Source organism: Rhincodon typus, chromosome 12 (assembly GCF_021869965.1).
Source record: "Rhincodon typus isolate 14 chromosome 12, sRhiTyp1.1, whole genome shotgun sequence".
NCBI lineage: Eukaryota > Metazoa > Chordata > Chondrichthyes > Orectolobiformes > Rhincodontidae > Rhincodon > Rhincodon typus.
The window spans coordinates 61,956,511-61,980,557 of NC_063343.1; the positions used below are offsets into that span (position 1 = coordinate 61,956,511).

Sequence of the window (24,047 nt, forward strand, 5' to 3'; positions counted from 1 at the left end):
AACTAGTTTGTAGAAGCTTTATTAATAAATTTTCTACATTGTATGTCTCTACAGGACAGAATGTGAAAAGCATTATTCCTTCAAGTTGCACATTAAAATGTTGCAGTTGTTTGTTCACAAGTGTAGTTTACAGATAAAGAAAGACTCCAGTTTCCACAGACGTGTATTGGCTGTTAACTACTGGAATTGTTTCAGCAGTGTCACAGTTTGCAAAAACACATGATCACTGCCAAAAAGGTTATAGATATGTGTACTAGAGCTGAGCCACATCAAACTGTCCTCTGCTACACTCAAGCGCAGTCCTGAGATGTAATTCTCTTGCTGAGGAATAATGCACATGGCACAAGGTCCTGGCTGCAGCATTTTCTGTGCAGAAATGTGAACAAATGGGAGGGCTTTGGTCAGGTGAAAAACTGCGATGCTTGAATAGTTGAGTAGCCTGCTAGCACATTTTGAATGGCCACTTGGTCAACACATCAGCAATGCGATTGGACTTGCAGGACGGATCTGCAGCAAGAGGTAACACCTCCAGGACAAAGCAGGCTGGGCCAGGAATTCATGCAATCAACTGAAGTGATAGGACAAAAAAAAAAGTACATATATGCTGGAGATCTGAAATAAAATCAAAGTGATAAAAAAATCTCAGAAGTCAGCATTTGAGGGAGAAATGAACTGATATTGAGTCCAACATGACTCCTTCAGAAGTAAAAACAAAAATGAAACTTTCCTCAGCAATCAGAGCTCAAAGTCTTGGCCCATGTTTAAAAGATCGAGTGCTAGGAACTACATTGTTCACAGGTTTACTGTACATCTGAGGGCAGTGGTTAATTCAAAGACACCAAAATAGGATGTTTCAGGAAGAATCATAGCCCTTTACTCAGCTCTACTCAGACAGAGACCAGGAATAATTGTTTAGAGTCTCTCAAGGATGCACATTTGTGACAACAATCCCAGATCACAATGATTCTCGGTCAGACAGCATGAGGCTCCCAAGTAAGTATTACAGAAAATGATTTTTAAAAATCCTTAGAAAATAAGGGGAAAATATACAGGCAGCTGGCAGTGATAGTAAATATATTTGGCTGCATCAGACAGGCAGCTTCCAGTCAGACATTCAGAGCTGTCCTGACATTCACAAATTAGTCCATTAATTAGTGAGGAGTGTTTTCGATTTGTAATCAATAGACTGCAAACAGTAAAACCCACTAGTATATTTTTTTTAAAAAATGCACTCTACATAGCCCCTCAAACACTGTACAGCTTAGATATGGAACAAAGCTTCCTGTATACTGACACTCAAGTGAATGTAACACAATGCACCTTTTAGACTTTTTTAAAAATTATTTCCTACAGCAGCGCTCATGTGTGCCAAGCAAGATTAATAAGATTAGACATCCAAACTGGGTTTAACAGATTTACTGCCAGCTCTAAAACTCCCAGACAATGAATAAGGTCGTTAGATCTCATCCCCTTCAGCGTTAATTCCCAGCAGTGAGATAGGAGAGGAAAGAGAGGGAGAGTAGTCAGCACGAAAGTGAGCACTCTGACTGACGTCAATTAGTGAATTCAGTCTGTTCATATGTATTCAACGCTGAACTCATTCCTGTTTGGTGTCCATACAATCTCAACCTGAGACTGTGGCCTCTCTTTTTCTATTGCTCTGTTAACATCTAATAGAAAATGCGCGAGTCATTTTAAACCTATAGCCGGCAATAAATCTTGTATGAGCTGCTTTATATCAGGGGAAGCGTGAAGTACAAAACAAAACAATCATTCAGAAAGCAAAGACAGGGCTGACTTCAATGCACAGGAAACACTGAAGGTCACGTTACAGAGATAAAGACACAGACCGCATTTTTGGAGCTTCTGCTATTTGAAAGTACTGAAACACTGGAAAATCTGCAATGATCTAAAGCTTACCTGCTGAAAACATGGTTCATAAACAAGTTTCACCTTGAACAAAAATTACATCCAAACCTTCAAAACACTTTTCTCACCAAAGATTCTAGTTTTGAGAATACAATCCTGTAACTCTGAATTTGTTTCAAAACTCAAATAATTGAAACAGTGAAAACCTAATGGATCAATTTTTAAACTCAAATTTAAAGTCATCTCTGCTCAATGAAAAACTTAAAACTCCACTTTCAAAAACCTCCAAGTAACACTGATTTAGTTTATCCTTAGATGGCGCACGCAATTAAGATGCAAGCATGCATTGTGGGGACTGAGTCACATATAGGCCAGACCAGGTAGGGATGGCAGGTTCCCTTCCCTGAAGGGCAGTTGTGAACCAGATGGGTTTTTAATTACAACCTGACAACTACGTGGTCACTTTACCTGGTGCCAGTCCATAAATTACCTGATTTTGTGAAACTAGTTTCTCAAGTTTCCATGGCAGGGAGTGAATTCACAACCACTGGATTGCTCATTCAGTATCAGATCCCCAAGGCTAGCCAAACCCATTTGATGGCACCTGGATGGGAGGCACGTTGGCTTGTTGCATCTTCATGAGGTGACAGGTGGAAGAAGCAAAAGGGACGGGTGCTCATAATGAAAGCAGGTTTGTGTTTCCTGCTCACCACCCAGTAGCTCCAGGTGCAAAAAACAGGATTGGCCTCGGCTGTGAAGCCGCTCCACAATTAAATGGACACGACCCTCAAAAGGGGAGATTCCAGTGGCCAGGCAGTGTCCAGAGAGCTACGCTTCTCGGAAGACTGAAATTAAACCGCGACACTAAGTGGAAGAGATTCAGTGCATTGCCCATGCACTGGGAGAGGGAGGGGGTTTTTGTGTGGAGAGACAGAGACAACCAACAGTAAGTTGACTTCCACCACTCTTCCGTTCTACACGAAACCGAAACACTGTGTACAAACAGGTAGTTAAGTGGGAGCCGAACAAAATACCTAGCAGTCTTAACTCCCACCCATCCCACACCAGGCTGGAGTGTTTTCAAACAAATTCAAAACAAGTACAAACTCCCATACATCTGAAAAAGAATCACAAAGCAAAGCAGAAACAAAAGTTTAAAATGTGCATAATATTTTTGTAAAGTGTACCCACAGACAGACACATGGAGTGAGTAAACCAGCAGTGTGCAAGGTTACACAACAGCAGAGAGTTTAGACAGTGAATTTTAAAAAAAATAATATTCTCTGGGACGGAGTGAGGGGGTTGTCTGAAACTCTGACACTTTTGTGCTTTTCCATCAAATTTCACTTTTTGCTGCTGTCCCTCTCCCACACCGAATTTCACAGTCTCAGTGAAACACCGTCTGTCGCCACTGTTTGTCCAGGAGGTAAGGCCAGAGACAGCGTTGCACTCCAACTCGGAATGGGGTCCGCTGTCCAATCCCCATCCTCTCCAGGCGCGAACAGTTGAGCTGGACATCCCGGGGTCGAGAAGCACCAGCAGCAGGACAACCTGTGACCTGGACAGGAGAGAGGCTGTCAAGTGACCATTTCACTGCGCAAAGTCATTATTATTTTCCACAATAAAACCTGAATTTAGAAAGCACCTTGAACCGAGGAAAATGTCCAAGGTGCCTCATGGGAGCATAAGATCAGACAAAACAAATGACAGCAAACCAGGGAAGACATTAGAAGAGGTGATCAACACTTGGAGAAGGAGACAGGCTATGGGTGGGCAAGGGACAAGGAGCTTGGGGTTGGTAGGGCAGGCCATTACTTGGGTGACATCAGGAAGCATATCTTCACATGAAGGGTAGTGGAAACCTGGAACTCCTTCCCTTCACCCACAGCCTACCAAAGCTGTCTCAGCTCAACATGCAAGTGGCTCCTGCCTGGGCATGTTCTGGAAGCAATGGGAGAGAGTGGGGAGGCAGCAGCTTCAGGAGCAGTGATGGCATCGTGGCCCAACACAAGAAGAGCTGGTAGTGAGGGAGGTCACCCAATATCTGCAGCAGCGTTGAGAACAGGCAGCTGAGGTCTTCCCCGAGAGTGAGATAAGCGGAGGACTCATCAAGAACTGTTGAGCTTTTAACTTAATTCCTTTATTTTTCAATTCAAAACCAAGACAGACTTTAATGTTACCCATTACCTTATTTCTTTATTTTTCTACTTATTTCTATTGCTTAACTTTTTAACTGTTTCTCTTATTACTTTGGTACAAAGGTACTTAGGTACAAAGATGACGCTGTGTGTGGCGACATTATACATTTTTCACTGTGCTCCTGCATTTCTGTACTGGAGTACACATGACAATAAAATCTAAATCTAAAATCTGTTGAGGACTGCAGGTTAATTAAAAATGTCAAAACAGAGATTGTTAGATTTTATTGGGAGGCAACTTGTTAAACGTAAAGCAAACAAGACAGAGTGGAAAATATGGATCATCCACAACCTTACTAAATGACAGAACAAACAGAGGGGCTGAATGGTCTACTCCTATCCCAAGGAAGTGTTTACTCTATAATTTTTAATCACGCTGGGTGAAAAACACACCCCTCGAATAGAACAGAAGAAATCGGGCACAGTTGGGCCATGCAGCCTTGCTGCACCATTCAATGTGACTGTGCCAGATCCACTTCAAACACAGCCTTCCAGCCCAAGTTCTGATCTGTCAATTCTTCCAGTGCCCAAAATGTGATCAATGTCAACCCTGACTATTTGCAAGTCTAGGATGGTGGTGTGATGGTGATGGTGCAGAAAACTCCAAACATTCAGTGTTCTGAACGAAGGAACTTCAGTATTAAATGACAAAAACTCATCCTGAGACTGTGACCCTCAGCCCCAGACTCTCTGAGGCGGGGGGGTTCTCAGCAACTTTCAACTTGCTACTACGTCATGGCATTTTCCACCAACAGGATACTGCTTACCACAGAATTGAGCAGTGCTGTATGAGAATTTCACTGCTAGTACAATGCCAGACAGCATACATCTCAACTGGCCAAATCAAATTAAACATGTTCCTTTGGCTGCACACAATAAGCAGAGTACAGGCTTTGCTCCAATCAGTTCGTGCAACACAAAACATCTACTGAGAGAGATGGTTCTACGGCTGGGCAACCTTTGTTGAAAAATCCAGAGTTTGCTAACAGATACACTAAAAGCCAATTTAAGATAATCAGTCAAGTTTATTATGTTAAAAACTATAAGAACTGCAGATGCTGTGAATCAAACGCAAAAACAGAAATTGCTGGAAAACCTCTTCGGGTCTGGCAGCATCCGTGAACAGTAATTAGAGCTAACATTTTGGGTTGAGTGACCCTTCCTCAGAATGTTGTTCATTTATGCGGGCTGGAAGTAAAATCATTCCTAAGGTACAATGTCAAGAGGGGTGCAGAGGAGATTTGCCAAAATGGTCCCATGGATGGGGTGTTTTATTTATAACGTTAATGTGGTGAAGCTGGGATTGTTCTCCTTGGACCAAAGGAGATTGAAGAGAGAGTTAACTGAAATGTACAATGTAACAGGCTTTGATAACAGCTTTTGACTGTTGCTTTTACAGGATTGAACAAGGGTGAAGGGACATAGTTTTCAGAGTTTTGGCAAAAGACACAGGGGTATGTCAAGAAATCCTTTACTTGTTAAAAGCAGCAAGTGGCAATGAGCTAGAACTTGCTGCCATGAGGGTAATGGGTGTAGAAAGAATCGATAATTTCAAAACAAAATTGAATGGAAACGCAAAGGAAATAAATCTGCAAAGCAAGTATAGCCAGGTGGGGAAGTACGATTGACCGAATTACTCTATGGGGAGTCAGCATGGACTCAATGGGATCAGTAGCCTCTTTCTGTGCCTAACTATATAAATGGAGGTGCTTGAAATTCAGGAAGGATTTGGTAAATTATTAGAAGACAAGTGGTGTGGTGGAGGCTGGTACAATTACAGCATTTGAAAGGCATCTGGATGGGTATATGAATAGAAAGAGAGTTTAGAGAGATATGGGCCAAATGCTGGCAAATGGGACTAGATTAATTTAGGATATTTGGTCAGCATGGACGAGTTGGACCGAAGGGTCTGTTTTCATGCTGTACAACTCTTATGACAAACCACGTCCAGCGGCAAAGGTATCAGTAACAAGAGGTCACAGATTGGTGGTAATTAGTAACAAAAAGCCACAAGGGAAAATGACCATCTCTTAAAATAAAACACAGCAAGTTGTTGCTATCATCTGGAATATACTGCTTTGAAGAGTGGTATCAGCAGGTGCAACCTAAACTTCCCTAAAGGAATTAGATAAATTGGCAAGGGAAAAAAACTGCAGAAGCAGCAGGGTAATGGGACTAATTAGATAACTTTGTGAACCAGAATGAATATGGTGTTTCAAATGGACTGTTCTTGTGATGTAAAGGTATAAGATAACATCACCATAAACCTACCGGACAATACAGCTGCTCTCCCATTACAGAGAGATGACCGACAGTGGTTTAACCTGGGGGGGTCACCATGCCTCAGGCAACGGGAGGGGGAAAAAAAAAAATAAAAGTCCTTCATGGTAAGCTCAGCCAGTGCAGGAACTGAATCCACATTGTTGGCCTCACTCTGTATTGCGAGCCAGCCAGCCATCCAGCCAACTCAGCTAACCAACCCCCATTCTGTAGGACTGTATCAAAATGACAAGGGAGAATACTGGCAGGTTGACAACAAGTTTACTAATATTAAACAGCCACTTTCAGCTCTGAACATAGAGATAGTCAAAGCCTACAGCACAATAATGCAAAGTCTGCAGTTATGATCTAACATCAGTGAACACTCAGTAATATTTATGAGCCACCCTGGACATATGATGAAGAATTATGTAAAAGGTGGTTTTTAAATGCATCCGACCCCGAGGTTCCATTCAGTTCGTTAGGGAATTCCTCCTCGGTTACTGGACATTTGCACCACATGACTTCCTCCTGAGTGACAACTTGGAAAATCAGAGATTTTCCTGTTGAAACTAGAAGAGTTCACAGTATGGTGGGTGCGAAGTTAAAAGCATAACCATGCATCTCATGCTCAGATGAGCGGTGACCTCAGTATTTCCTACTGACAGACACAGAACCAGATGGTATGATATTTAACAACACAGTCCTAACTGTTGTTGATTAAACTTAAGCTGAGTACATGAATTTCCTGCTTTCACAGAGAATCAACATTTTCAATTTCTTTTTACAACAACTTGCTGGGACATGTAATGACACACCTCTGGGCCAGGTGAGACTTGAACCTGCACTTTCTGGCCCAGAGCTAGGGATAACACCAATGCACCACAAGACCCACATCAGTGTTTTAAGGCTAGAGTCAGACCAGCAGCTAAAAAGGTTTGAAAACCAGAGACTTAATTCCTGTAGACTTCACCTGTCCAGCTGTCTGAGAAATGTACACCAATTAATAACATGCAATTCCATAGGGATTGGAAGGCTGGTGTCAACTGACATAATCTGTTCCAAAACAATGACACTGGAGGAGCCAGGAGCAAGAATGAATAGCTCATAACAGTTGCACAGCAGATATCTTAATTGTATTAAGAGTTCAGGGCCGTATTTTTATTCTACAGTTCAACTGCGCTAAGTCTACCAACAATAGAGATGGGAAAGTGCAATTTTTTAAGATTTATGTCTAGCCAAGTAAAATTCCACTTAATCTCTAAATATTTTCATAGATCAAGCAAAACAGTGGAATGCTGAGGGGAGACGGTGAGACTGCCAAGGACAATTGCTGAAACCACCATTTATGGCTGATAAAATGACTTGTGTAAAGCAAACAGTTGGCAGAATACAAAGATGGGGAAAAAATAATCAGATATCAATTTGTTTCATTTGGAGCATGGTGGAGTTTGTCAAGACCACAAGTGGTGCATCAGACCATCATCCCTGAACCTTCTCATTGCCACATGTCATTAGTAGCCACTGTAACCCATTCAGTTCATGTATCTGGCACCTAATGGAATTATCCAATAGCAGCTCTACATGTATGCCTACACTGCTTCCATTTCAGATTTTAATTTAATTGCCCCTTATTTTATTTACATACATTCAGGTGTGTCAATCAAATGAAAAAAGGGCAACAATGACAGACAGAAGTTGAATGAGGAAGTGAGCTGGTCAGTGAGTTGTCATGTATATGGAGATAAAAAGCACAATGTCGACATTGGGACACACTACCAACTGGAGCAGCTTTCAAACTTATTTCAATGTCCTGCTCGACCTAGCTGCAACAAACCCCCACCTCCAATTTTTTCTCCCGTTAGCAGGCTGCCCTTGGATGCATGACCTCACCCATTCTTCACCTACAAACCTACACTTTTGAGTATTACCAGTAGATCAAGGGAACATCACTGGAAGCCTGATTATGCACAACCCACACTGGCCTCCAGCTAGGATTTCAGCTGTCTGGACACATAAGGAATTAAACATCAATCTGGACCCCACAACAAGCAATTTAGAAGGAAATATATTTCTCAACTTCATTTTCATTGTACTTTTGTGTTTGTCAGTTACGAGAATGTAGTTTGGAGTAGGAGGACTGATAATCATGCAGATAACTAAGGCCAAGCAGACAGGGAAAGAGGGACAGGTGATTCAGATAGTGGAGACAGAGGAAGAGGGATGAGCTTGGGGACCAGCATTTTCTGCAAGCCCAGAGCATGGATAGGAGGGATGCACCAAGAGGACCTTTCTACAGAAAGTAAATACGTGTTTTGCGACAGGGATCCATGAAGTTTTTATAACATGGGAGGTTGGGGGCATCTGAGGAACAAAAAAGGTTGAGATTCCCTGCCACATGCAATTAGTTTCTCATGGTGGTAAATTATTAGCTTTACAGCTGGGGCACACAGTCTGACACTATCTCTAATGCAGACCTGATCCACTAGTGCACCATCCAGGTTCAATTGGGCACAATCTGTCTAGGTTCAAGAACAGTACCTGGGTGCAGTCTGACCAGATTCAATCACAGTTTCCAGTCCAGGCCACTGTACTATGAGGAAATATGGAGCACTGGAGGTAGAGTGAGTATTAACGCAAGCTTAGTACATGGTGTTAAAAAGATAGCAGGAATGACTGTGTAAGTCTGATGGTCAGGGTTGGAGGAACAGAGGAACTGGCTAAGGGAATGAGCTCCATCTGCAGAGAACATCCCTGCAAGGAGACCACTGGAGTGCGCAAGATAGCAACTGGCAAGAGAAAAGTAAATCTTAAAAAGAAATTGCTTTAAACTAACCCATGGGAACGGCACCTAACGAAGTGAAGTCACACAAGAGTACAGTACAGAAATAGACCATCTAGTCCAATTTGCCCACAGTGGTGTTAATACTACACAAGAGCCTCCTCCCATCCTTTAGGATCTAAATCTTCTCCTCTTTCTCCCTCAAGTGCTAAACTGACTTCCCCTTAAATGCAATCTGGTGATCTCCTCAACCATTCCCTGTTGTGAAAGTGTTCCTCATTCTTATCAATTTCTGCATAAAGTAGTCTCTCCTGAATTTATTGGTGATTATCTCATGACAACAAGTGGAAACATCTTGTCAATGTCTACCCAATCAAACACGTCTATCATTGCAAAGATCTCTTTTGGGTAACACTTTAACCTTTGCTTTTCTGGAGAAATGAGCCACAGCCTGTTCAAGCTTTCATGACAAATATAATCCTCTCAGCTCTGGAACATTGTGGTGAATCTTCTATGCATCTTAGCCAGTGTTTCTGTACTCTTTTTATAAGATGGAGATAAGAACTGTTCACAACCAAGGTTCTATACAAGTTTAATGCAACTTCAAAGCTTTCTAATTCTGCCCCTGTACCTGTCCCTGTCCCCACTGCTTAGAATATTTTTGTTTGAGGAACAACTTGCAACTTGTAGCAATCTGTAGGGCTGTATCCCTACAGCCCTCTGCTCATCTTCCCATACTTGTATATTCCAAACAGTATATGGCCTCCTTATCCTTCCAACATAAAACCTTGGACAGCAAGTTTCCTACGCTAAAGGATTTAACTGGAACAGTTAATTTTTCTTCTGTTGCAATCCAATTGCTTCATGGTCACTTTTACTAACAACAGCTTTTTAAAACTCTTAAAACTGCTGTCTGAGCAAGGATCTTATTAATTCCCCATCTCGAGCCATTTTCTTGAACCACTGCAGTCGATGTGATTAAGACAATTCTCACAATGTCATTAGGTAGGGAATTCCAGGACTCTGACCCAATGATAATGAAAGAGTGGTGATAGAGTAACACTGGGATTTGAGCTCAGACTCAACGGATCACTCATCCAGTCACATTACCACTGTTTGTCCACACCTATTCTGTAAGCTACTGGGTGATCAAAAATAATACTTTGTTCTAGTCAAAATAGACAAAACCAGAGGTGTCTGTATACAAGGTGGCAGTACCATCCTTCTTTCTAATCATATGTAACCAATGAATGTATCTGATGGTTAACTGGATTGAAGCAGGTGGTATCTCACTCCTGCCAGAGATTCAAGGGTTCATTTGTCACTATTGTGGAGACCCTGTAATAATACTGTCACCTTGGTGACTCAATAGAGATGGTGGTCACAGAAGAGACAAACCCGGTTTACAGACACTGATGAACCAGCCAAGATTTCCCTACAATGTCGACTCACATACCAGAGTGATAGGACTTTCAGAACAAACAAAGTGATGGAAATCGACACTAGGTCAGCTAGCTGACAATACAAGTACATATCCCAACAGAAATCCCTGAACTCTAACCACTGCTGTCATCCCTTGCACTCAGAGGGACAGGGACCAATCAAAATTTCACTCATTCTTTCAGTCCAGTGGAGATTGAGATCTGGGGAGGGCACAGTTGGAGATGGTTGGCGACGGTTGTGGAACACAAGTGTTGCATAGTCAGACCTGGCACCACTCCTCACCTGTAACCAGGCAGGTCTATACTGGGACAGCAGCCATTGCCACTAACACATTGTGGAACTTGATATTTTCAGTGACATTACAACTGGGCAGAAACCTCCAGTACTTACTGGTCGCAGGTGGTTGCTTGGAAGATGGAAAACATCTGCCATTGTACAAGCCATCTCATATTTAGTCATTCGCTCATTCCCAGACCAATGGAAAACTCCATGGATCGATGGGTCCTATTGAGAGTCAGAAAACAGGAAAAAATTGTGAAGATGATAAACGGTAAAAACAAATCAAGAAAAATTCAAACAATTTGAAACAGCTTCATTGAAGATCAGTGATATCAATTTTATATTAAACTGTACTAATGATGGAGCTATAAAAGCGACACAAAGTGATTATCAACTCTTTGAGAGTGATCCCACTGTGTGGTGTGGTGGGGGGGGGGGGTTGGCATGAGCACATGAACTAGAATGTTCATGCAAACACAGTCATACAGTAATAATTTTGCTGAACTAATGACCCACAGACAAGTTCAGATCCCACCAAGGCAGCAGGCAATTTTAAATCCCTTAAACTGGGATTTTAAAAACGACTGTCATTAATGGGACCACAAAAGAACTGGGCTGCCACAAAATCCCACGAGTTTACTAACATCCTTCAGGAGAAGAAATCGACTATCTTTATCTACTCCAGTCCTCAAAACAATGAGGTTGACTCTCAACTGACCAAACAAGCTCCCGATTTTTGTTTTAGATTCATTAAAGGCATAGCAAGTTCAGAATTCCCTCTACAAAGAGAGGGTTGTAGAGTTATACAACACCAAAACAGACCCTTCGGTCCAATCAGTCCATGCCGAACAGAATCCCAAAATAAAATAGTCCCACTTGGCCACTCCTGGCCCATATCCCTCCAAATCTTTCCAATTCACGTACTTATCCAAATGTCTTTTAAATGTTGTAATTGTGCCCACATCCACGACTTCCTCAGGAAGTTCATTCCACATGCGAACCACTGTGTAAAAAGTTTGCCCCTCATGTCTTTTTTAAATCTCTCTCCTCTCACCTTAAATACATGCCCCCTTGAAATCCCCCATGCTAGGGAAATGATACCTACCATTAACCCTATCTATACTGCTCAATTTTATAACCCTCTATAAGCTCAACTCTCAACCTCCTGCGTTCCAGCATATCCAAGCTATGTTTTTATGCATCAAATTGCCCACTAGCAAGAATAGCCAACTGGCCAGGATGAGCTGCCTTTACCAGATCAGTGGTCAACGTGTTAAATATTTTATCAACTTTTACACACGTCTGACATGGTCCAGCCTAAAACCCAAACAATTTATAATATTCCCACAAATTATGAATATGCATTCATTGCGCACCTTCACATCACCTGCTTCACCTTCTCTTAACTTCTTTTGAATTGCAGACAATTGCAGATATTGTAGAAAACAATGATCAGCAAAAGAGCAGTGTGCATTATGCCTACCTGCATTCTGCGTTCTGACAACTGCCTACACACTCTGGCCACATCAGCAACATGTGTGGGATATTGCTGCTGCCAGTGGTCTATGCAGGCAACTGTGCTGTGACACTGGACTTTTCCAAACAAGGAAGTGGCTGAACTTTCCTCCAACTTCTCTACATTGCCATAAAGGAGTGGGACCCGGAGCACTGCAGCACCTGAAATCCAGAGAAGAGAGACACTCAATATCTCCCTGCATTTTAAACAGCGTGAATGCTGGCAAGGACTCCTCCTCAACCAACTCTGTACAGAATGAAGTTTTAGCCTCTTACATGTGCACCACACATATGTGAACACCATTCCACAGACCCTGCTCAGCGAAAGTTAACACCTTTCTGCACGATACACAGGGTGCATGCTCACTGTATATCACACGTCCCCGAGATCATACACTGAAACAGTGATCATGCCCCCACAGGATACAGGGAGACAGTAAGCATGAGCCCCATATCATACAGAGACAGACAAGACAGTGAACACTTCCCTGACCCATAAACAAAGACTGACAGTGAAGATGTAGCTTACTTCATTGAAATAGTAAACAAAGAGAAGATTTAAAGAGGTATAGTAAAGGTCAACACAAATCTGGAACGACCTACAGCTACCTATACCTCGACACTTATCATTTATCACAGCGCTTTCGATCACAGAGCGGACTCTGCTTGTGCTTTGAAAGATTCATTGATTTAGTCCCATGTTCTTATTGACTCTCATTCCCTGTTGGAAACAGAGAAAGGATATAAGAAATACAAGAATACTGTGAAGGAAAATACAGGTAGTTTTTGAAGGAGTGGAGAGGGCAAAGGGAAAGCAAGAGTGCAATAAATGAACGATTCTCTCTACATTAAAGGGGGAGGGAAGAGGAGACAGGAATAAGTATTTTGAGCAAAAGATATAATGGAAATAGGAGATATACAATTGGTCATGTTGGCAGATTTAGGGAAGACTGATCAAATGATTTCCACAGTCCAAGGCAAGAAACTGCCAGGAATCTGGTAAATAGAACCCATGAGTCGAGATGCAGGTTGCAATCTCTCTAGACAACAGTGTCTGTGACAGGTTGTTACAGGAAACAGGTCATAACTTTGTTTTGCTGGAAGTTTTCACGTTATTCCAACTGCTGTATATATTTAATTTTTTAAAAAATATTTCTCCTTTGGTATAATAAGCTTATGTCAATTGTTAAAGGAAACCTGCAGCCTTGTGCGAATGTGTGTGACTAATTACCACATTAATTAATGGAGCAAAAAAGAAAATGAACATGTAACCTCTCAAACCAGGCTTCATTTTGGGGTCTAACTTGCCCAGTAGTACCACCAGCTGGGATCATAAGAGTATATCCTTCTTTAAATATAAAAATCAAAAATTGTACACTATATACCAGCCAAGGTCTCACCAAAACTTTGTAAGCGAAACTTTCTCGCTTTGTACTCATCTCCAGCTATAACCAACATGTCATTTGCTTTTCTAATTGCTTGCTGTACCCACTTGCTAATTTTGTGTTCCTGTGCAAGTACACCCAAGTCTCACTGAACATCAATCTCAATAAATTTCGTAACTTTCAGAGGCATTCTGCTTTTCTGTTCCTAATACCAAATACATCACACTGCCCCACAATACTCCATCAATTACCCTGTTGCCCACTCTTTCAATTTGTCCATGTCCCTTTGCAACCGGTGTCCTCCTCACAGCTCACATGCCAATCTAGCTTTGCATTGTTAGGAAATTAGATACATAATGTAGTATCTCTAAGTTATTAATATGGATTGTAAATAGCTGAGCACCAACACTGATTCTTGCAGCAACTCAAATGGTTGACACACTATGCTATTAAGACTGAACAAAGATCTTTGGATGTTAACAATGTGAGCGAGACAGGACTCAGGCTAAGTACTGGACAACACGCACGAACACTGGTGGGGAGACAACACAAAGGTAATGGATTATTGAAATGTTTTCGATTATAGTTGTGCATATAGAGGTGCATGTTTCAGAGATGGCTTCATCCACATTTAGCCATCTCAGCCCTGCACAGGGGAGTAGTTTTAGAAACAGATAGTATAATTGGGCACAAGAGACAATCTGAGGCACTCCTGAGAAAGTATACAACTGAGAGGCATGCTGAGAAGGTTTTATGTTGGGAGTACACACTACTGAAAATGGAACATACTTACTTGTCTTAAACAACAGGAGTAGTGAATCCCACAAATAACATTCCTTCCAACTGGGTCACTGCTGCATTCCAATTATCACCAACCTTATGATCCCAGAGCCAACCACAAACACAGCAAGGGGGAGTTAGACTCTTGTCTCACCTGGATGATTTTGCAAAACCACTCTCTCTCCTTCTAGCTTGGTTTTCCCATACAGGTTGAGGGGGTTTGGAGTGTCATTTTCTCGATAAGGAGGATGCGATCCGTCAAAGATGTAATTTGTGCTCACATAGATCAGGAAGGCTCCAATTTCAGCTGTAAAGTATGGAGGAGACAATACTTTAAAAAGAAATTCAAGAAGTTTTCAACAGGTCAAATAATGCTCATTTTACTTTAATGCAAATCTCTTTGGGCCAAAGGATAGTCAACACTTCTCCCATTTTCTTATTCATTTCTGTCCTGAAGACAGTCCTGGTTGGGGTATAGCTTCTCCAGCACCGTCCCATGTTATTTGTTGATGATTATTCATTCTTTGGGTGCATGTGTTGCTGGGAAGCAATCATTTCCCATTCATTCACAGCTACCCTGCAAAAGTGGTGATACAATTAAGTAACTCAGTACTTCAGTGAGTAATTAAGAGTCACAGATTGACAAAAGTGGGCAAGAACCAGCAGAGGTGGTGAGTTCAAGCCCCATCACAGCAGTTTCAGAACCAGAGCTCAATTTTTAAAAAAAAAAAAAAAATCAAACAAACAAAAAGCCAGCCTCAGTAGAAGTGACAATATGGTTGTCAGATTATTATAAAAATCTGGCTACTTAACCTTTAGGGAAGGAAATCTGTCACTCTTACCTAGTTCTGGCCCCTATGTGATGTCACCCTAACATGAATGTTAATGACTCTCAACCGCCCCTCAAAGTGGCTTAGCAACACAATTTGTATCAAATATGCTATTGGTGGTTCAAGGGCAGCAAACTCTCTGCCACCAACACTCAGGTTAATTTCAGATGGACAATAAATGCCAACCTTGCCAGCCCAAAGTCCACCACCCAAGTGTGAATTAAAAACTTAGTTGAGAACTTGAAACAAGTCGCATGATGGGCCTACAAACAATCTTTCATCAAGGAATCATTGACGTTTATGTTTTATATATGCAAACCCACAAAGAGTTTTAATACCTGACTCCTTGGCTATGCATCCCGAGGCGCTTACATTCAACTGCCTGGTATATTCAGGCTGAGTCTCCGCAACATCAGGTCTCCGTTCCGCAGCACAGTGTATAACAGCATGAGGCTGTAACAGGATTAACACAAAACAGCAGTTTTCAACCAATTACCAGCAGCATTCATGAAGGTATTCCTATAGATTCTAACAGCATAGCTTGAGGTCATTCAGGGAAGGCAGGGAAAGGAGCTCTTATGCTTACTAAAGCAGGTGATCCAGCAGTTTCAGAGTGAGGAGAATTGATAATAGAATGGGAAATGGAGAAAGCAGGCTTAGCAGGTCCTTCCTCAAAGAAGTGGACAAGTTTTTTTAATCCAGGGCAATAAATCAAAAATGTGCAATCTGTGTAACCTGAGACTATGCACAAATCTAACAGACACACACCCTGTCTTCTTCCTTCAGGGAATAATTTGTTACATTGTACTGGGGTAGGGAATAACTGGAGCACTCCCCCCACTGCAGAGTGTCAGCAAACATTCCCTAGGCAGGTAGAATGTGGGGCAGGATATAGAGTAAATGTTTCAGCTTTGTGCATGTATGATCGAAACGTATTAGCTGTGACCGCACCAATCTGCAGTAGTTGTTTTTAAGGTGACAGCTTTTAATGCTTAGACATTGGTGACAGTTATTTTATTCACTTACGCCTGTTGTCTTGCACCAATTTAAATACTGTTGTGTCTAGGAAATTAATGCCAGTGCATTGTGGCTCCAGGGTTAATAGAAAGTTGATAATTTGATGATGTTGATGAACTATTTCTAATTCTAGTTGTCAGAGAAAGTTGAAATACCACATACGTCAACACAATTACAGAAGGAAGGTATTGTTATTACTTCAGCATGGCCTAATAAATTAATGAGAATAAAAATGCAGGCCCAAGAACCAGAAATTAGCACACGAATAAGAAAAAATATTTTGACCCCTCCTACTGAGGAATGCTCCCTTGATACACTTCAAACACCCCCATAGCAGGTATAGCACAGGGTTAGACAAACATTAAAATCAAACAAAAAGAACTGCAAGTGTTGGAAATCTGAAACAAAAACAGAAATTACTGGAGAAATTCAACAGCTCTGGCAGTATCTGTGGAGGGAAAGGAGAGTCAACATTGCAGGTCCAGTGATGAGGGGCATTGGGTATAACGTTCTGCCAAAGAGTCACCTTTTCCAATACAGTCTTTGTTCCAACAAACAGTACTTGATTTACATTCCACGAGTAATCCATAAGGTCATTGATTAAACAGATACATCGTAGGCCAAAATTAAAACAGTGTAAATAGTGTAAACGTACAAATCATAAAATTGTAAATCCTGGGAGTACCAGGAAGGAGAAACTGTACTTGAAAAAGTGACTGTAAATAAATAGCACTTTTGTTGCCTAAAACCACCATGGCGAGAAGAAAGAATCGAACAATATGCCATGACACAGCACAACAGACATACATGTGACAATAAATAAATCTAATTTAACATGTGCCCAAATCTTCCAATTACAGTCAGGAAAGATTCAACTGACAATAAACCTATTAAAATGTATCCATTCACCAGTCAGTGACTTTTACAGCTAGACTTCAGGAAGTGGTTGATCCCAGATGCCTTCATCGTAGGAAATCAGCTTCGACTTTGTACATATCAGCATATATCCCTTTTTAAAATATTTGAAAGTGCCAAAGCTCACTTTAAAGTAGGAGAGGGAGCAGGGTAGGGTGAATCAAGTGTAAGGGATAGGAGGGCTGTGTTAGTTTAATCCCTCAAATAATTCCTCACTGTCAAGGCAAGGAATTCTCCAAAGACTCCTTCCTCTGACTCAGAGATGGGGATGCTAGGTAATCACCCACTGAAGATTTAAACTTCCTGGTCAGTTACGGCGTAGTCAGTGTGTTTTAACTTCAGACAGCTGCCAACACATCTTTCAGGGTATATCCAGTATCCAACTATCCACAGGCCGGAATACTGGGACCCAGGTGTACTAAAGTCTGATGTATAGCAACAATACCTATAAATTATAGAAACATAGGAACACAAGAAAGCCACTTAGTCCCTCTAGTCTGTCCCACACAATTCAATGATGTGGAGGTGCCAGTGTTGGACTGGGGTGGACAAGGTCAAAAGTCACAGGATACTAGGTTACAGTCCAACAGGTTTATTTGAAATCACATGCTTCCAGAGTGTTGCTCCTTCATCAGGTAAAGTCACTTCATCCGATGAAGGGGCAGTGCTCGGAACGTTTGCGATTTCAAATAAACCTGTTGGACTATAACCTGGTGTCATGTGACTTCTGACCTTGTCCATTTAATGCAAGACCTAATGACAGGTACTAAGCTTTTGCCATATTCCACAATACCTTAGTTCAACAGAAATCTTTAAACTTCAGATTTAACACTTGCATTCAATCTGGCATCAACTCTTGTTTGTGGAAAGAGTTCTAATCTACGATCATAATTTTTTACACTGGTGTGTTTCCAACCCGGACTTCTGAACTCTCCAGCTCTATTGTTTAAGCCACATCCCCTATCCCTAGGCTCCTCAACCAGATGGAACAGTTTCTCTCTATCCAAGATATTGAGATGAGCAATTTGAATAGAAACCCAATCAAGTCATCTCTTGATCTTGTAAATTCTACAGGAATACAATCTCTCCTCACAAAAACTCTGTGACCAGGATGCAAGAATCATTGCGTAAATTTATGCTGCACTTCCTCCCAGACATATCCACACGAGGTACCTAGAACTGAAAGCATAACTCGAGAATTATGATGGGTTTGGGGGCAGGTGGGTTTAGATGTGGCAATAATGGGATTGAATGAAATTATAAAAGCCTGGTATTTGTTCTCCTTGTTGTTTGGATACAGAAGATTGCATGATGATTGGGTAAAAATATTTATATTTATTAAAAACAGGGATAAAGTAGACGGAAACATACTATTACCAGAGTTTGAGGGTCAAGAATAAGATGTCCAAAGATGACACATTTAGGACAGAGCAGAGAAACACATTTTACACCAAGGGTTGGAGGAATGTGCTATTGGGGTTTGTGACTCTGCTAGTTAAGCACAGACCATTTCAACATTAATAATAGATTAAATGAAGCAAGGAATAAAGGTAAACATGGAGTCACACACAATTAGGATGCTGTTTGGAGGGAGAAGAAACAACACTGTTTAGGCTATGGTTTAATTTCTAGGTAATTAGGCATCAGTAGGCAACACTCTCCTTTGCCTCTCAATCAGAATACTGTCAGTTAAATCTCACTCAGAGACTAGAATACAACAAATTCCAGACTGGCAGACAATTACAATAATGAAGGTAAACTCCACTTTCAGAATTGTTGTATTTCATTTGAAATACAATGCTGAGGACTGGTCCACCTTCTCAGCTGGATATAAATGATCCCACAGCATTATGCAAAAAACAGCTGGGGAGTTCTCTAAAATATTCCAGGCAAAATTTATTCACCAAATAACATTAAGACAAATGATCTCATCATCATTTTGTTGATGTTCATGGGATTCTGAGTCCAAAAGTGACCAATGTACTTCCTAAATTATCATAGTGACTACACTTTAATGGCTACAAAGTAATCCGAGAGGTCTTAAAACCATGACAGGCTCAATATAAGCTCAAATTCTTCAATTCCGTGCAGGTCCTTTCATCCACTAATCTGTGGCAACTTCAGTCATGATCCCTATTACTTGCTTGCTCCCAGATGAAGACAACCCAGTCAATGCGCCAGCTAGAACGAGGATGTTTTTGGATATACGTGAAGACAACATGGGCCTTTCCTGTCAACTAAGTCAACGAACAGTCAGTGAACTTTAAACTCAGACATGAAGAGTAACAAAACGTGCAAGAAACTAAGATTAACCAACACTGTAAATGGCAAGTTCCTCAATAGAAGGATCAAGCCTGTGAAGCAATCACCAGCAAGCGCATTCCCTACTGAGAGCCCTGTTCCAGTGACAGCTGGTGCCCCATGCCAGTTAATAACTATTTCATAAGAAAACAAACATTCTGCACAATGCGCTCACATTCAATACCTTAAAATCCTGGATAATTTGTCGCACTGCCCCTGGATCCATCAAGTTCACTTTTTCAAATTTAGGTCGCGCTCTCTTGTAACCACAGCCCACTGTGTTCCAGTCATTTTCCAGAAACTCCTTATATACAGCACGGCCAAGCAGTCCTGTTACCCCGGTGATCAGGACACGTCTGTCTGGCACGCAAGTTTCCACCTGCAACAAAAGATGCAACAACACACTCAATGCCTAACCATATTGCCTTTGAAACACACCCACCCATTCCAGCAAACCTCTAAACTGCTCCCAATGCATTGACATCCTTCCTTAACTAAAAAGAGACCAATACTGTACATAGTACTCCAGATGTGGTCTCACCAGAGCCCTGTATAATTGAAGTATAATCTTTTAGTATTCAACTCCCTTTGCAATAAATGTTAATATTGTATTAACTTTTCTAATTACTTGCTGTACCTGCATTCTAACTTTATGGAATTCATGTACTAGGATACCCAGATTCCTACGCAGCTCAGAACTCTAATCTCTCTCCACTTAGATAAAATGCTTTATTTTTATTCTTCCTGCCAAAGCGGACAATTTCACATTTTCCCACATGATATTCCGTTTGCCAGATCGCTGCCAAATCACTTAACCTACTTGTATCCCTTTGCAAGCTCATCTCCTCCTCACAACTTAATTTTTCTACCTACTGTACCTCCTGTCAACAAATTGGCAACCACACCTTTATCCAATTATAAAACGGTGAGGTCTCAGTACTGATTCCATTGACCGGGCACACACTGCATTTTGCCAACCAGAAGAAGACCCACTTATACCGACCGTTTCCTTCACCACTTTGATCCAGTTGCTTAATGTTGGTTTTGGATAGAAGTACCAGAGCCAGGAGGTTATCAGATCATTAAAACAGATGATCTGATATTTATCCCATTGTTGACTGTGGGATATTGGTGGGTGAAAACTATATATTGCATTTCCCTGTATAACAATAAAGACTGCTTTTCAAAAATACTTCATTTAGCTGTAAAGTGCTTTTGGACATCCTAATTTTATAGAAGGCACTGTAGAAAAGACACTTTTTTCAATTATAAAAGGTAAGTTATAATCTGAGACAGTAATATATGCATCCTCAGGAGCAGAGTGGTAGCAGTGATTGGCACAGACAGTGGCAGTGGGCAGAGTTGGTGAAGGCAATGGTTTAAAAGCTTTAAAAGGGGTCATGTGGCTCAGTTGGTTGGATGGTTAGTTTGTGATGCAGAATGATGTTGACAGGGTGGGTTCAATTCCCATACTGGCTGACGTTACCATGAAGGGCCCTCCTGCTGAACCTCTCCCTTCACCTGAGGTGTGGTGACCCCCAGGTTAAACTACCACTACTTCTCTCTCTCTCTCACACTGATACACACAGGCACACACATGGGAGAGCAGCCCTAAGCCTACGGCAACTTTGCCTTTACCTTTTACAAGCTTTAAGAAACAAATGAAGGATGAATTCATGTCAGTTCAACCAAAAATAGTAATGGAGATAGCAGCCTTAGGAAACTGCACAAACATGCAAACTAACACAATAAAGCATGAGAAATTTACAAAAGGAAGTCCCATATTCAATAAGGATACTGTTGTAGCAAAAACAAAAAAATGCTGGCACAAAAACAAGACAGCGGGAAGCCAACTACATGGACAAGAAAGAGTTTTAAGATGCTCTGTCTGTCTCTCTTTCTTCTCCCCCCGACCCCCACCCTCCCCCACCACCACCACCACCACCACCACCTAACAACACATATCCACTATGAATAGTGCCTTGGGATGCTTTACTGCATTGGAAGGTGCCACTTAAATGGAAGCTGTTGTTTTCCCCACATTACACAGAATTTCTGTTGACAAACTGCTAAGTTTATATGTTGTCCCTCACAATCAAAATAAGAGATAAAAGATCTTAACAGACCAAAACTGGGTGTGTGGCAGGTAGTGAAGGAACCTGGTAAAAATATTCCTGACTTCATCCTCACCAATCTTCGCACAACAGCATCAGTAAGAAAGACAATCACACAGTGCTTGTGGAGACAAAGTCCTACCTGCCCATTGAAAATATCCAATATTGTATTGTGTGATACTACCACCATACTAAATGGCATAGACTTTGAACAGATCTAACAACTTAAGACTGAGGATCCATGAACTCATGCAGGTCTGCAGCAGAATTAAAGGTAGGGCGAAGTTGCCATAGTCTTACCAGACCATAGGGTTGCTCTCTCAGACAGAGATGACTGGTAGTGGTTTAACCGGAGGATCACTACAGCTGAGGTGACGGCAGAGCTTGAGAAAGAGAGTCCTTCATGGTAACCTCAGCTACTGCAGGAATTGTACCCACAGTGTTGGCATCACTCTGCATCACAAACCAGCCATACAGCCAACTGAGCTAAACCTCCAACACAACGTGCAACCTCATGGCCCGGTGTATCGCTGACTCTACCATTATCAATAAGACAGGGGATCAACACTGATTCAATGAACCTTGCTGGAGGCCATGCCTGAAGTGGCACCAGCCATAACGAAAAAAAATGAAGGAGAAAATTGTTGGAATCAGTACTGAAAGCAAAAAAAAAAATGCTGGAGGTCACAGCGGGTCAGGCAGCATCCGTGGAGAGAGAGCAAGCTAATGTTTCGAGTCTAGATGACTCTCCATTAGAACTGAAGTGCTCTGATGAAGAGTCATCTAGACTCGAAACATTAGCTTGCTTTCTCTCCATGGATGCAACCTGAACCACTGATCTCCAGCACTTTTTGCTCTCAGTAATGAAAAATGAGATGTTAACCTGATTCTGCTGTCAAACAGCAAAAGCAGCAAGACATAGAGCTAAGCAATTCCACAACCTACCTGGCCAGATCCAAGTTCTGTAGTCCATAAGACACAGGGGCAGAATTTGGCCATTCAACCCATCAAGTCAACGACATCATGGTCAATCTGATCATTCTCAACTCCACTTTCCTGCCTTTTCCCATGATCCCAATTCCCTGACGGATCAAAAATCTCTTTCAACTTTGAATATACCCAACAACCCAGCCCCGACGGCCCTCTACATTAAACCGTAGTGCAGATCCTCTACTTCTGAGAGAAGAAATTCCTCCTCATCTCTGCATTAAATATGTGACCCCTAACTCTTAAGGTCATGCCCTCTGGTCCCAGACTCTCCCACAAGGGAGACAACCTTTCCTGCACATGCAGGCATGAATGGTGGTGGACAATTAAACAACTCACCGGAGATAGTGATACCACAAATATTCTGATGGGAATCAGAGGAAAATTTTGCTACTACTCAGTGTCATACTGGGTGCAAATGAAGACAGTTGTGGTTGTTGGAGGTCAGTCATTTCAACTTCAGGACATCTCCGTCAGAGTTTTCAGGGTAGTGTCCAAAGCTCAACCATCTTCAGTTGCTTCAATGACCTTTCCTCCGTCATAAGGAGGCGGTGTTAACTGATGACAGCACCATTTGTGACTCCTCAAATACTGAAGAAATCCGTATCCAAATGCAACAAGACTTGAACAATATCCAAGTGCTGGCTGAAAAATGGCAAGTAACATACGCACCACACAAATGCTAGGCAATGAGCATCTCCAAGAAAAGAGAACCTACAATCATCCCTTGGCACTCCATGGCATTACCATCACTAAATCCCTCAATATCAACATTCTGGGGGTTACCATTGGTCAGAAATTGAACTGCTACTAGCCATATAAATAATGTGACTTTAACAGCAAGTCAGAGGTTAGGGGTCCTGCAGTGACTGTTCAATTCCTGACTCCCCAAAGCCTGTCCACCATCAGTGTAATGGAATACTCTCCACTTGGCTGGATGAGTGCTGGACAAAAAGCTTGACACCATCCAAGACAAAGCAGCCCGCTTGATTGGCACTGCATTGAAAAACATTCACTCACCACACCCCACTCCCCCCTTAACATCACCAACATTCAGAAGTAGCAGTGTGTACCATCTACAAGATGCACTACAGAAATGCACCAGGGCAGCACCTTCCAAACCTACGTTCATGACCACCTAGGAGGACAACAGCAGCAAATACATCAGAATGTCACCACTTGCAAGTTCCCCTCCAAGTCAATCACCACAATGACTTGAAAATCTGTTGTTGTTCCTCGAGTGTCACTGGGTCAAAATCCTGGTACTATCTCCCTAATGGCATTATGGGTCTACTTGTATTGGTTTAAGAACAAAGCTCACCGTGACCACGACCTTCTCAAGGATAACTAGGGACAGAAAACTAATACTGGCA

At 41.7% G+C, this 24,047-nt stretch overlaps 1 protein-coding gene across 1 annotated transcript; it reads right to left on the reverse strand.

Moving 5' to 3' along the window:
- Positions 1–3: 3 nt before the first annotated feature.
- On the reverse strand, positions 4–22,686 carry mat2b (methionine adenosyltransferase II, beta). The gene is made up of 7 exons (XM_048603475.1): positions 22,633–22,686; positions 19,758–19,985; positions 15,679–15,793; positions 14,665–14,817; positions 12,314–12,507; positions 10,942–11,055; positions 4–3,427 (listed from the first exon to the last, which is right to left on the reverse strand). Exons 1-7 carry the CDS (start codon positions 22,684–22,686, stop codon positions 3,257–3,259), a joined length of 1,029 nt encoding a protein of 342 aa, XP_048459432.1. The 3' UTR covers positions 4–3,256.
- Between the last annotated feature and the right edge of the window lie 1,361 nt (positions 22,687–24,047).

What these genes read in the sequence shown, in the direction of transcription:
- mat2b (XM_048603475.1), bottom strand. Translation starts at nt 22,686, where the DNA reads ATGGCCAAATTCTGCCCCTGTGTCTTATGGACTACAGAACTTGGATCT. An exon ending in CAGAACTTGGATCTGGCCAG is followed by an intron (nt 19,986 to 22,632) that starts GTAGGTTGTGGA and finishes CAATATGGTTAG; the next exon opens with GCATTGAGTGTGTTGTTGCA. An exon ending in ATGCATAGCCAAGGAGTCAG is followed by an intron (nt 14,818 to 15,678) that starts GTATTAAAACTC and finishes CATACTTTACAG; the next exon opens with CTGAAATTGGAGCCTTCCTG.